Below are 14,175 nucleotides of genomic sequence, written 5' to 3' on the forward strand. Positions count from 1 at the left end.
ATCGTAGTTCACGACAAGCCAGGCACATTGCTCTTTTACCTTCTACAGATGAATTTAAGAAAATTACTGGGATTTTTTTTTACTTTGGAAAAAGTTAATTGAAAGGGGGTATAGCTCAGTGGTAGAGCATTTGACTCCAGATCAAGAGGTCCCTGGTTCAAATCCGAGTGCCCCCTTTATCATGTCCCAATGTGATCTTTGGTACTTTTATCCTAGTTCACGACAAGCCAAACACCTTGTTCATTTACCTTCTACAGATGAATTGAAGAAAATTACTGGGATTTTTTTTACTTTGGAAAAAGCTAATTTAAAGGGGGTATAGCTCAGTGGTAGAGCGTTTGACTGCAGATCAAGAGGTCCCCGGTTCAAATCCGAGTGCCCCCTTTATCAAGTACCAATCTGAATGTGATCTTTGGTACTGTTATCCTAGCTCACTACAAACCAAACACATTGTTCTTTTACCTTCTACAGACAACTTTAAGAAAATTACTGGGATATTTTTTACTTTGGAAAAAGTTAATTGAAAGGGGGTATAGCTCAGTGGTAGAGCATTTATCTGCAGATCGAGATGTCTCAGGTTGAAATGCAAGGGTCCCCTTTATCATGTCCCAATCTGAATGTGTTACTTGATGCTGCTATCCTAGTTCACAACAAGCCAAACATTTGTTCTGTTACCTTCTAATGATGAATTTAAGAAAATTACTGGGATTTTATTTACTTTGGAAAAAGCTAGTTTAAAGGGGGTGTAGCTCAGTGGTAGAGAATTTGACTGCAGATCAAGATGTCTCAGGTTGAAATGCAAGGGTACCCTTTATCATGTCCCAATCTGAATGTGTTACTTGATGCTGCTATCCTTGTTCACAACAAGCCAAACATTTGCTCTTTTTTTTCTACTGACGAATTTCGGAAAATTACTGGGATTTAGTTTTACCTTGAAAAAGGTTTTCTGAATGGAGTTATAAATCAGTGGTTCAAATCCCCGGTTCAAATCCGATTGTCCCCTTTATCATGTCCCAATCTGAATATGATCTTTGGCGTGTGATAATGCTAGTGTCAAACACTTTGTTCTTTTACCTGCTAGAGATGCATTTAAGAAAATGACTGGGATTTTTTTTACTTTGGAAAAAGTTAATTTAAAGGGGGTATAGCTCAGTGGTAGAGCATTTGACTGCAGATCAAGAGGTCCCCGGTTCAAATCCGAGTGCCCCATTTATCAAGTACCAATCTAAATGTGATCTTTGGTACTTTTATCCTAGCTCACTACAAACCAAACACATTGTTCTTTTATCTTCTACAGACAACTTTAAGAAAATTACTGGGGTTTTTTTTACTTTGGAAAAAGTTAATTGAAAGGGGGTATAGCTCAGTGGTAGAGCATTTATCTGCAGATCGAGATGTCTCAGGTTGAAATGCAAGGGTCCCCTTTATCATGTCCCAATCTGAATGTGTTACTTGATGCTGCTATCCTAGTTCACAACAAGCCAAACATTTGTTCTGTTACCTTCTACTGATGAATTTAAGAAAATTACTGGGATTTTATTTACTTTGAAAAAGGTTTTCTGAAAGGGGGTGTAGCTCAGTGGTAGAGAATTTGACTGCAGATCAAGAAGTCCACGATTCAAATCCAAGTGCCCCCTTTATCATGTCGCAATCTGAATGTGATCTTTGGTACTGTTATCGTAGTTCACGACAAGCCAGGCACATTGTTCTTTTACCTTTTACAGACAACTTTAAGAAAATTACTTGGATTTTTTTTACTTTGGAAAAAGTTAATTGAAAGGGGGTATAGCTCAGTCGTAGAGTATTTGACTGCAGATCGAGAGGTCGCCGGTTCAAATCCGAGTGCCCCCTTTATCATGTCCCAATGTGATCTTTGGTACTTTTATCCTTGTTCACGACAAGCCAAACACATTGTTCATTTACCTTCTACAGATGAATTTAAGAAAATTACTGGGATTTTTTTTTACTTTGGAAAAAGTTATTTTAAAGGGGGTATAGCTCAGTGTTAGAGCATTTGACTGCAGATCAAGAGGTCCCCGGTTCAAATCCGAGTGCCCCCTTTATCATGTCCCAATGTGATCTTTGGTACTTTTATCCTTGTTCACGACAAGCCAAACACATTGTTCATTTACCTTCTACAGATGAATTTAAGAAAATTACTGGGATTTTTTTTCTTTGGAAAAAGTTAATTTAAAGGAGGTATAGCTCAGTGGTAGAGCATTTGACTGCAGATCAAGAGGTCCCCGGTTCAAATCCGAGTGCCCCCTTTATCAAGTACCAATCTGAATGTGATCTTTGGTAGGCTACAATACAGCATATTGCTTTAAAGCCACAAATATCATAACTTCCTAGAGGCTTACTGTAATTGAGACATGCTGTCACGGATTGGCCAGGTTCTTCCACCACAATCACCCAACGATCACAGTCACCTGAGTTTTAACAAGAGACACCTGCACCCCATTAGCCACTCTGCTTCATAAGCACACACCACACACCTCTCATTGTCCGGGCTCGTTCATACGAAGCGGACTTATGGTGCTTCTCTCTACGAGTATCACTAACCTATCTACCCTGTGTTTACTTACCAGTTCTCTGTGCCGATCCCAGTCTGTCCAGATCATCTCTGCCGTGGTGTACGAGCCGTAAGCCTTTCAGTCCAGTCAAGGGGTGCGTGAGTGTGTGCCGTCAGCCTGTTAGCCTCTTCTCCACTCAGGATATCTCCATCAGACGTTCCTGCAAAGGAAATATCCATTATCCATCCACGGACTGCATTCATGTATTATCCATATCTGAACTCTGTTACTCACCCTTTTCTGCACGTTGAAGTATCCTGAAACTCTGCTGTTTGAGTTAAACATTATCATCACTACCTACCTTGTTGTCCGTCTGCTTCCGTAACACATGCACCGCGGAAACATGGTTCGTTTGTTATTCACTTTAATCCAAACCCGATGTTCTTGGTTTGCTTCTTATTTATTAAATCCAGTCCATTCGTTGATTAAATACTTTAAAGAAAGTCTTACGACAAAACAAAACTTAATGAAGTGGTCAAAATCATGTCTGACCCACTTCATGTCTCCCGTCATATTACGCATCCGATATAGCTCTTACTCTTGCTGTTCACTATTCATAATCAACATAAATGAAATAAAATAACAATAGCCTATTATTTAAACATAAATGTGAAACTGGCAAAGAGCGGATATTGAGCGGAGAGTCACAGTGAAAAGTAATTTGAAACTTGTTTTTAAAGCGCGTCTTGGTTCACCCTCTGCCTGTCAGAAAATTAATATGCTTTATTACACAAAACGAAACTTTGAAACATTATTATATTTATAAATGACTATCACTTGGAGAATAGCCTCCTTCAATGGTGAGTAGTACAGTGAATGTTTTTGTTACACATCAATATGCTACAGATTGGGGCTGCACGATATTGAAGAAAAATGCAATATGTTATCATTAAACTATATTTAAAATTATACTACCCATGTATGTGTTTCACGTTATTTTTCTGACAAGAAAACATCACTACAACACAACTTCTATAAAGTGAACATCAGTGTTTTATAAGTAGTGCTATTTTAACATCAAACCAGGGGGTTTAGGTTATCCTACATTATTTAACAACAGAAACTGAACAATCAAATGTAAAAAAAAAAAAAAAATTAAAAAAAAAAACACACATTAGTTTTCACTGTTAATATAGGCCTATACTGATTCTTATTAAAGCTACAAAAGTTATTCAGCCAAGAGCAGTGAGTGCTTTCTCTTCGTCGACCCCAGTTATTGCAGGCCGTTGCGATTTGCATATTGCGAAATACATTTGCGATATTTCGATAATTATGATATATTGTGCAGCCCATCTACAGATGTATGCTTCATATTTTATTGCTATTTTGTATGTATTGTTTTTATCATTGTGTTGTTGGAGGAATTGAAATGTCTTTGTTCCTCGTTTATAGGCAATATGTAGCAGGCTAATGGTTGTGGTGTAGTTTGTATGATGGACTATCTACTTCAGTAATAATACGGGATCTTATGTTTTTTGGTGAGATGTCTGTTTCTCAGATCATAATAAAAATCGTTATTGATTTTTTAGGCTATTTTACTAGTCTGCCTATAACCAGACCAATGAATGGTCCCCGTCTATTAATAAATATATTTTATTTTTTATGGCTTGGTCCTCAGATCCCGCTGCTTCAAGATATATTTATAAAAAAAAGAAAAAAAAAGAAAAACTTTTACAAGATTTTATTTTAGAAAAATACAATATAATTATTTTTAAAAATACACATTTAAAAGAAAACCTAATAAAATATGTAGCATTAGCCATTATGGAAATACAGGCATCTCACAACTTATTATTTACAGTCCATAAAAATAGGGCATGTATTATATTATTATAATACGAGAATATATTTACAGTTTTCCTGTGTATTTTTACTGAGGCATTGTATTGTGTTGTGTTTTAGAGTTAACGGAAAATTCCGTAAAAATTACTGAATAAAGTCTTGGCAAAAAAATGACCATTACATTTTCCATCTTTAGCCCCCTTTTTCCACAATTGTCTCCTAAAATTAACGCCAGAAATTCTGATTCTGATTCTACAGAAAATAAATAATTTAGTTTTACAAAAAAAAAAAAAACGTCATAAAATCGTTATATTATATGACATCAGAATGAACAAGGTAGTACAAAATATATTATTCACTGTTAACAATATTAATGTCTATTTGAAGGCAAAGGCAGCGTGATAATAAATAATTTATATTTGAAATATATTACAGTCTTGTATGATGGCCAAGAGCATCTCTTGTTTTAATAGTTCAATTGTTTAGCAAGGCTCTACCTGTGTATCCTGTGAACTGCTAAAATAGTCTTATTATCTTCAAAAGCGAAATGGACTATATCGTGTAGCATATACCTTGGCCCATCTAAATCATTATAATCAGCAATAAAGGGACCCACAGCAGCCACTGTACACGGACTTAAAACAGTTGCTGCTGTCATTTCCTTAATAAGTAGCCTAGCCTACAGCCTGCTACTCAATGTTGTCAGCTATCGGGTAGTCTTCCGAAATTTAAAAGACATACACCAACAGACCAATACAAAAGAAACGAAGCGGAGATAAAAATACGGTCGGACCTTGGAGTCGAACCCCTGTCAATAAGAGCAAACCGACACTGCTCTCCATGCACGCAGACCAATGCCCTACTGAAGATACAAAATTTGCTTGGTAATCTAATGTACTTCACAGACATGAATGTAAAGAGAGTCTACAATCATACTGTATATACCCACATATGATAAAGGAAAAAGGGGGATAGGCCTGCACGTGCCCAATGAAGAAATAAAAATATGACATGATAACAGTCCAAACACCAGTCCTAACAATATTAGAAAAACAGAAGCCTTAAGAGGATCGCCATTCAGATCGACAATCTACTACATATGTCTTTCCATCTACTTCATTAGATGGGCTGAAGTTTGAAGAAAAGGGTGGGGCTGATTATAATATTATACAAAACGCCGCTTTTTACGCCGTCTTTGTCAGACAGAAGCGCCGCAAATGTGGGCGCACTATGGATGGCCTGCGGCGTCAGAAACAGCGTCATTGGCTGGATATAAAAAACGCCGAAAATGACGGTGCTTTTGCTTTGTAAACGCCGTAATTTGCGGCGTTTTTTATCACAGAAAGCCGTACTTTGCGGCGTCTTTTCGTCTTAAACGCCGTAAAAGCGGCGTTTTGAGAATGAAAGGCGTTTGGTTGAGGCGAAATTTGACCCTTTTGGCGTTCCATAGCCTCCACACAACTGCCTCCACAAACACCTGCCTTCACAAACACCTGCCTCCACACACCTGCCTCCACAAACACCTGCCTCCACACACCTGCCTCCACAAACACCTGCCTCCACACACCTGCCTCCACACACCTGCCTCCACAAACACCTGCCTTCACAAACACCTGCCTCCACACACCTGCCTCCACACACCTGCCTCCACAAACACCTGCCTCCACACACCTGCCTCCACAAACACCTGTCTCCACACACCTGCCTCCACACACCTGCCTCCACAAACACCTGCCTCCACAAACACCTGCCTCCACACACCTGCCTCCACACACCTGCCTCCACAAACACCTGTCTCCACACACCTGCCTCCACACACCTGCCTCCACAAACACCTGCCTCCACAAACACCTGCCTCCACACACCTGCCTCCACAAACACCTGCCTCCACACACCTGCCTCCACACACCTGCCTCCACAAACACCTGTCTCCACAAACACCTGTCTCCACAAACACCTGTCTCCACACACCTGCCTGGAATCTTCTAGTATGTCTAGTAAGACCTTGATTGGCTGGTTCAAGTGTGTTTAACTGGGGTTGGAGCTAAACTCTATAGGACAGTGGCCCGCCAGCAGAAGGATTGGACAGTGCATATACTGTATAGCAGCATAAGTATAAGTAACAGTATGCAATATATAAAACAAGCCCTACTTTATTTATTCATAGAAAAAAAGTCCTACAATATAACTTTGTATATTGTTACCATTAACTCTTAAATCCTATTTTCCTGGTTCAGTTTTGCCACTGTATTTCTTTTTAAGGGCCTTGTTTTAACACTATATCCTAATCTAAACACACACACACACACACACACACACACACACACACACACACACACACACACACACACACACACACACACACACACACACACACACACACACACACACACACACACACACACACCCCTACGATGCTTTTGGGAAACGCTGCCCTAGTTATTTGTGCGATATGGTGAGTAAAGTTACACAATCTTATTTTTACATCACTTCATTTTATCATCACACTAAACGCCACTTCAGAATTAAAAATTGTAAATAAAATTAGAGAAAAGAAGAGTAGCTTGCCTGTACTCACCATGCAGAAATGAACAGCGGAAATGAAAACATGCTAGAATCGACGTCATGAGTTCACGTCAGTAACCAATGAGAAGAGATGTTGGCGGGTAGAGACGTGCAGGCAAGGTAGTGTGTGTAGTCCACTGCTATTCAACATAATGATAAATGACATCTTCTCTCAGCTTGAACAAAGCGTAGGGGAATCCTTGTACGCAGATGATGGGGCTCTGTGGGTAAGAGGTCGTAATGTTTTGCACGTCAGTAAGAAAATGCAAGCTGCAATAGTTGATGTGGAAAAATGGGCAAATAAATGGGGATTCAAATTGTCTGTAGAAAAAACAAAGGTGATTTGCTTTTCAAGGAGGCATAAAGTCATACCGATTTCCATGAAGTTGTATGAACAACCACTTGAGCTAGTTAAGACAGTTAGATTTCTTGGGGTTTGGTTTGATGAGAAGCTCACATGGAATACTCATTTAGACAAAGTCAAGAACAAATGTAAAAAGGTTATAAATATACTTCGCTGTCTGTCAGGACAAGAGTGGGGAGCAAGTAGAGTAGCCCTACAAAATATATACTGGGCATTAATGAGGTCGGGTTTTGACTATGGATGTATAGCGTACATGTCAGCAGCAGAATCAAATCTTAAGAAGTTGGATGTAATACAAGCTCAGGCTTTGGGAATTTGTAGTGGATCTTTTAAAACCTCTCCTGTATCAGCAATGCAGGTCGAAATGGGAGAAATGCCGTTAGGAATCAGGCGAGTAAAATTAATGATGGCATATTGGGTGAATATCCAGGGCCAATGTGAGTCGCATCCTGCCAAGAGTCTTTTAATAGATTGTTGGGAACACAATAAGACAAATTTCATAAGTTTTGGGTGGATTGGAGATGCAAAAGCAGAAGTCATAGGATTAAGACATTTAGATTACAGCTCTACAGTGATACAGTCTTCTATTCCTCCCTGGTTATTCCCAACACCACGTGTAGACCTAGATATACAACAGGAATTGAAGGATAAGTCAAAGAATCTTCCTGAAAGTAGAATTGTACAGAATTATTTTGATTTGCATTTCGCGGATTCCATGGTTATATTCACAGATGGTTCCAAAGATCCTGACACAGGGCGTGCAGGTGTAGCAGTTTACATCCCAGCAAGTGAGTCATATATTAAGAAAAGAATATCGGACGCTGTGTCAGTATATACCACAGAATTGATTGCGATATTATTGGCCCTGCAGTGGATAGAAGAGAGGGAAACAAATAATACTGTTATTGCATCTGATAGTTTGTCTGCACTTATGAGTATTAAATCTGGTTAGTCATTATTTAGATCTAATATTATCAATGACATATTCCTTATGTTATACAGGATGGAGCTAAAGGGTCTTTCCACATGCTTTCTTTGGGTTCATGCTCATGTCGGTGTGGAGGGGAATGAGCAGGTGGATATGCTGGCCAAAGGATCACTCAAAACTAAACATGTGGACTTAAAAACCCCGTTAAATAAAGATGAAGCCAAGTCAATTATCAGGAAGTATGCACAGTCCATTTGGCAGGGGTATTGGGATAATAGTGAGACTGGAAGGCATTTGTATAATATACAGAGTGAGGTTGGTGCTGGGAGGATGGTGGGCTGGAAAAGGAGGGAAGAAAGTTTAATAACTCGTCTGAGAATAGGTCATACAGGTCTAAACCTTTCATTGTATAAAATAGGTAAGCACCCAACTGGGAAATGTACTTATTGTAATCAACCAGAAACAGTGGAACATGTTCTTCTTCAGTGTAGGAAATATAATATTAAAAGGGAGCACCTCTTTCAGTCACTACGGAAGGCAAAATATCATGACGTCTCGTTGTCAGGTCTCTTGGGGAAAACAGCAGGACAGATATATTGTTATATAATTAGGTTTCTTAAAGAAACGGAATTAATTAAAATAATCTGAATCTAATAAGTATTATTATTATTATTATTAATATTTTTTTTCTGCTTAGTCTCTCGTTCCACACTCCAGTCCAGTTGGTGGCGGTAATGCACCGTTAAATGGTTTGCCAACCGCCATTAAACTCAAGAAGAAGAAGAAGAAGAAGAAGAAGAAGAAGAAGAAGAAGAGACGTGCAGCCCAGCCCCAGGTAAGGCCCCACCTCGATGGACGTCATCACTTTGCCACTAACCAATGAGAAGCATTGTGGTGCACCCCCGCCCAAATCTGCAGGCTGCAGCCAGGTGCTTCTCAGGCGCATCTCAAACAAGCCTATTCTCTCGTCTGACTTCACCTTTTTTTTTTTTACCGAGAACATAATATATAAACAAAACAGGAAGCAAATAAGAAAAAAAAGGTACAAGACAGGGGTAGCCTACATGAGTTAGACATAGTCCCAAAGTAATTCTGTACTTCAGCAAACAAAACATTACAAATGGTTTCTGACTTACATTGAATACAAAATAGGAACAAAATAAGGCCGCTTCTCTTCCGCCAGGGGGGGGCACGCACACGCACCCTTGCGTCACGATTTGAGACGTCACCACGCCGCTGACGCAAACGTGACGTAGCGCGGATGTCCCAGAATGCCGCTGTTTGCCAGCGCAACAGTGATCAATGGTCAGGCTTGTCGGATAAACCGGTGATTAAACGCGTTAAATGACAAAGATCAGTGGGTGATCGAAGCTCTTCGTGTCGGATGGACATCGCTTCACGTAACAGTTCATGAGTAAATGAGATCTACTTAGAGAAATCATCTTCATCATCATCTTCAGAACTGAAGACAAAACAACCCAGAAGGTAAAATCATCACAATAACATCTCGAACGGTGTGATAATCACTCAGATTGTCATCAGTCACAGTTTCATCTGATGATCATTGTCGAGATTAACCAGTTCCTCAATTAACATCATCATCACTATCACTTCTCTGATTAATGTTATGATCACAGTGAACGACAATCTCAGATGTGACACGTTACAAACATACACTCAGAAAAACAGCTGTCGTTTTTTTATTTGCTTGTAGTAAGATATATAAGTTATATCGAGGTGAATGTGATCATTCAGTACAATCACAGCATTTCTGTGATGTAACGTTAACATCACTGAAGAAGAATGTATTGTTTTCCTCAACTGTGGTCGCTTTAGAAAATTAACCAGAGAGAATGTGAAAAGTGTTTATTAAATTCATACGCATCATAACATTACCAGCACAGCTCAAATTAATTTCTTAGTAAAACTTAGTGGCGGAATTAACATTCTTAAAGGGACAGTTCACCCAAAAATTAAATTTCTGTCATTAATTACTCATAATAACCTGTAAGACCTTCGTTCATCTTCAGAACACAAATGAAGATCTTTATTGATGAAATCTGAGATTTCTATCCCTCTGTTGACAGTCTATGCAACTACCACTTTCAACCCCCAGAAAGGTAGTAAAGACATCATAAACTAAAGTAATACATGTGACTCCAGTGGTTTATCCTTAATTTTATGAAGAGATGTGAGTGATCAAAAAGCTCTCAGATTTCATTAAAAGTATCTTCATTTGTGTTTCGAAGACAAACGAAGGTTTTATTTGTTTGTAACGACATGACTAATTAATGCCAGAAATTTCATTTTTGTGGGAACTCTCCCTTCAAGTGTCTTTAACTACCATGTAATGTACTAACACTTATTGTGTACATGTTTTAACATTGTACTTGTATTTAAAAATACCTTCATGTAATTAATTAATTTCTGTACCTCCATCTATAATTATACTGTTGACTCTTCCCTTACACCTATAAGGAGGCCATATTAGCTCTTGATGTTGTTTTCCGGCTCTACTAGAACAGGTTTTCCTGCATGAATGTTGATTATTTTCCTCATATTCTCCATTATTGCGGCTCCTCTCTTCCCAGTCTGTCAGTAACGCTCTGTTTACTTCCTGTCTCTATGAAGCCCCTCCTTCTGAAAAGCACACTGTGCTCTGATTGGTCGGCTGGAGCAGTGTGTTGTGATTGGTCAAGCACTTCGAGTGTGTTTGGGAAATGTCCCGCCCCTTACCATAACCGCCAGTTTAACACACTACTAACTAACTCAACCAGGCCCCGCCCCTTTATTCTGCGTATTAATTATTATATTGAGGAATATTGTGACGTGTTCGTTCCCGGAAGAAACTCAAGATACAATGGAGGCGTTTCAGGAGTTCAGGAAGAGTGTCACTGATATAGAGAATAACTGGAGCTTTTTCATGATCAAATAACAACATTACACACTAAACACAGATGAATACTACACACTAAACACAGATGAACATTACACACTAAACACAGATGAACACTACACACTAAACACAGATGAACATTACACACTAAACACAGATGAACACTACACACTAAACACAGATAAACATTACACACTAAACACAGATGAACACTACACACTAAACACAGATGAACACTACACACTAAACACAGATGAACATTACACACTAAACACAGATGAACACTACACACTAAACACAGATGAACACTACACACTAAACACAGATGAACATTACACACTAAACACAGATGAACACTACACACTAAACACAGATGAACATTACACACTAAACACAGATGAACACTACACACTAAACACAGTTGAACACTACACACTAAACACAGATGAACACTACACACTAAACACAGATGGACATTACACACTAAACACAGTTGAACACTACACACTAAACACAGTTGAACACTACACACTAAACACAGTTGAACACTACACACTAAACACAGATGAACACTACACACTAAACACAGATGAACACTACACACTAAACACAGATGAACACTACACACTAAACACAGATGAACACTACACACTAAACACAGATGAACACTACACACTAAACACAGATGAACACTACACTCTAAACAAAGATGAACATTACACACTAAACACAGATGAACACTACACACTAAACACAGATGAACACTACACACTAAACACAGATGAACACTAGACACTAAACACAGATGAACACTACACACTAAACACAGATGAACACTACAAACTAAACACAGATGAACACTACACACTAAACACAGATGAACACTACACACTAAACACAGATGAACACTACACACTAAACACAGATGAACACTACACACTAAACACAGATGAACACTACACACTAAACACAGATGAACACTACACACTAAACACAGATGAACACTACACACTAAACACAGATGAACACTACACACTAAACACAGATGAACACTACACACTAAACACAGATGAACACTACACACTAAACACAGATGAACACTACACACTAAACACAGATGAACACTACACACTGAACACAGATGAACACTACACACTGAACACAGATGAACACTACACACTGAACACAGATGAACACTACACACTGAACACAGATGAACACTACACACTGAACACAGATGAACACTACACACTGAACACAGATGAACACTACACACTGAACACAGATGAACACTACACACTGAACACAGATGAACACTACACACTGAACACTACACACTAAACACAGATGAACACTACACACTAAACACAGATGAACACTACACACTAAACACAGATGAACACTACACACTGAACACTACACACAGATGAAGATGGAGAAAAGCAGAATAGTTACTCTTTAACCCAACCTTAACCCACCAAACTTGTATCACATCTCAATAGGCCTTTATCCTTATCGCATTCGAAAAGCTGAAGCTTCGAATAGATACATAAATTTGTTTTTGTAAAATTCAGCACAGACACCTCTTCTAAAGACATCAGCCTATGTTTACAATCATTTGAGTATATTTTGAAACCAAGAAAATGTGTCAATATGCTGACGCATGTTTCGTGATTTAAAGGGGAGCGCGCAAGTCATACTGTATGTGTGTGCGCAATACTACAGAAACTGATCACCCTATTTTATTGCAGAACTGCAAGAAAAGAATACAAACAACATTAAAAGAGCATTAGAATTATACAAATATTAATTACGACTAATTAAGTCTATTTTGTGCAGATTAAAATAAAGGTTGGGGGAAACTTATTGTATTAAACAATAATTTTCACTTTTTTTGCACTTACATTACCGTGCTATCATCAAATTGAAGTTGTTTAAATAAAGGAATTATTTCCAGCCCATAGACGATTATTCAGAAATAACTGGTTTGATCATCACAAACGTATCATCCTTGTTTGAGTGCAGTGATTCTGTAGACCATAATAGGTGGTAATATAATGCAAAAATAAACAAAATAACATTAAAAATAAAATTAAATCAGTAACTTGAGCTGCTCGTTAATCTCAGCGCGTCTCAAATAATGTTACACATTAGAATGAAAGATCACATACATGGTAGGGTATCATGTCAATATTTAAAACTGTTTATTTAGACTGTTTATTTTTAAGTGAAACTAAATGAGTATTATTTTCTTCTTAAAACATTTATTGACAATAATACAGGCGGAAATTCCTTTACGCTATTAATCGGAGCGAGATGTAACACGCGGACTGTGATCAAGGCCTATAGCAGCACAAGAGTTTTGCAAAAAAACATCAACCGAATAAATACATTCATCCTGATTTTCCTCTTATCACTGTAAAGCTGCTTTGAAACAATCTATATTGTTAAAAACGCTGTATAAATGAAGGTGACTTGACTTGATAGTAATAGTTAAAAACACCTGATATAAATTATATCAAATAAAGTGTGACTTCCTATTTTCTGGGATGAGGATCAAACAATAAGATATTTAAACATTTGAAAAGTAGCACAAATACATGTTGAATGCATGATATCAGACTGTAATCTGTGAGCTGAACTGGAGCTGATTTCATGATGATGTCACTGTGTGTTTAAGGGCAAATGGCCAGTCCCAGAACCAAACGTGTGCTGAAGGAGGTGCGGACCGAAGACGAGAACAATGTGAGAGTCCGTCAGCATGTGAATGAGAATGAAAATTAAAATTATCTCATGATTTACTCTCCCTCAAGTCATCCTAGTTGTATATGAACACAATCAGAGTTATATTAAAAAATGTTCTGGCTCTTACAAGCTTTATAATGGCAGTGAATGGCTGTTTCTGTGTTGAAGCACCTCTATCCATCATAAAGGTGCATCTGTCCATCATAAAAGCACATCTATCCATGATAAAAGTGCATCTATCCATGATAACAGTGCATCTATCCATGATAAAAGTGCATCTATCCATCATAAAAGCACATCTATCCATGATAAAAGTGCATCT

General features: G+C 38.3%; 2 protein-coding genes and 5 non-coding genes across 11 annotated transcripts in view; 6 read left to right on the forward strand and 1 right to left on the reverse strand.

The window, feature by feature from the left end:
- Positions 1–4,956, reverse strand: part of LOC143712218 (uncharacterized) — a 96,466-nt gene extending 91,510 nt beyond the window's left edge. Inside the window, exon 1 of the mRNA XM_077204517.1 lies at positions 2,586–4,956. The gene's annotated coding sequence lies outside the window, so the exon portion shown is untranslated. The remainder of the gene's footprint in view (positions 1–2,585) is intronic.
- On the forward strand, positions 105–176 carry trnaw-cca (transfer RNA tryptophan (anticodon CCA)). Its single transcript has one exon. It is a non-coding gene; the product is annotated as a tRNA-Trp (tRNA).
- trnac-gca (transfer RNA cysteine (anticodon GCA)) lies at positions 313–384 on the forward strand. The gene has a single exon. It is a non-coding gene; the product is annotated as a tRNA-Cys (tRNA).
- trnac-gca (transfer RNA cysteine (anticodon GCA)) lies at positions 1,139–1,210 on the forward strand. The gene has a single exon. It is a non-coding gene; the product is annotated as a tRNA-Cys (tRNA).
- Positions 1,989–2,060, forward strand: trnac-gca (transfer RNA cysteine (anticodon GCA)). Its single transcript has one exon. It is a non-coding gene; the product is annotated as a tRNA-Cys (tRNA).
- On the forward strand, positions 2,196–2,267 carry trnac-gca (transfer RNA cysteine (anticodon GCA)). Its single transcript has one exon. It is a non-coding gene; the product is annotated as a tRNA-Cys (tRNA).
- Positions 4,957–9,116: 4,160 nt separating the features above from the next.
- The window catches only part of arfgap1 (ADP-ribosylation factor GTPase activating protein 1), a 62,552-nt gene continuing 57,493 nt past the window's right edge, over positions 9,117–14,175 (forward strand). For 2 of the 5 annotated variants that reach the window (XM_077204514.1, XM_077204516.1), the window contains exons 1-2: positions 9,249–9,697; positions 13,789–13,853. In XM_077204514.1, coding sequence (XP_077060629.1) covers positions 13,794–13,853 — 60 coding nt within the window. In that variant the 5' untranslated portion in view covers positions 9,249–9,697; positions 13,789–13,793. Of the gene's footprint in view, positions 9,698–13,788; positions 13,854–14,175 lie in introns of all 5 variants that reach the window. The other 3 variants (XM_077204512.1, XM_077204513.1, XM_077204511.1) reach the window with 3 other exon arrangements.

Source organism: Siphateles boraxobius, unplaced genomic scaffold, assembly GCF_051911475.1.
Source record: "Siphateles boraxobius isolate OS27281-9 unplaced genomic scaffold, OSU_SipBor_1 5, whole genome shotgun sequence".
In the NCBI taxonomy this organism is placed as follows: Eukaryota; Metazoa; Chordata; class Actinopteri; order Cypriniformes; family Leuciscidae; genus Siphateles; species Siphateles boraxobius.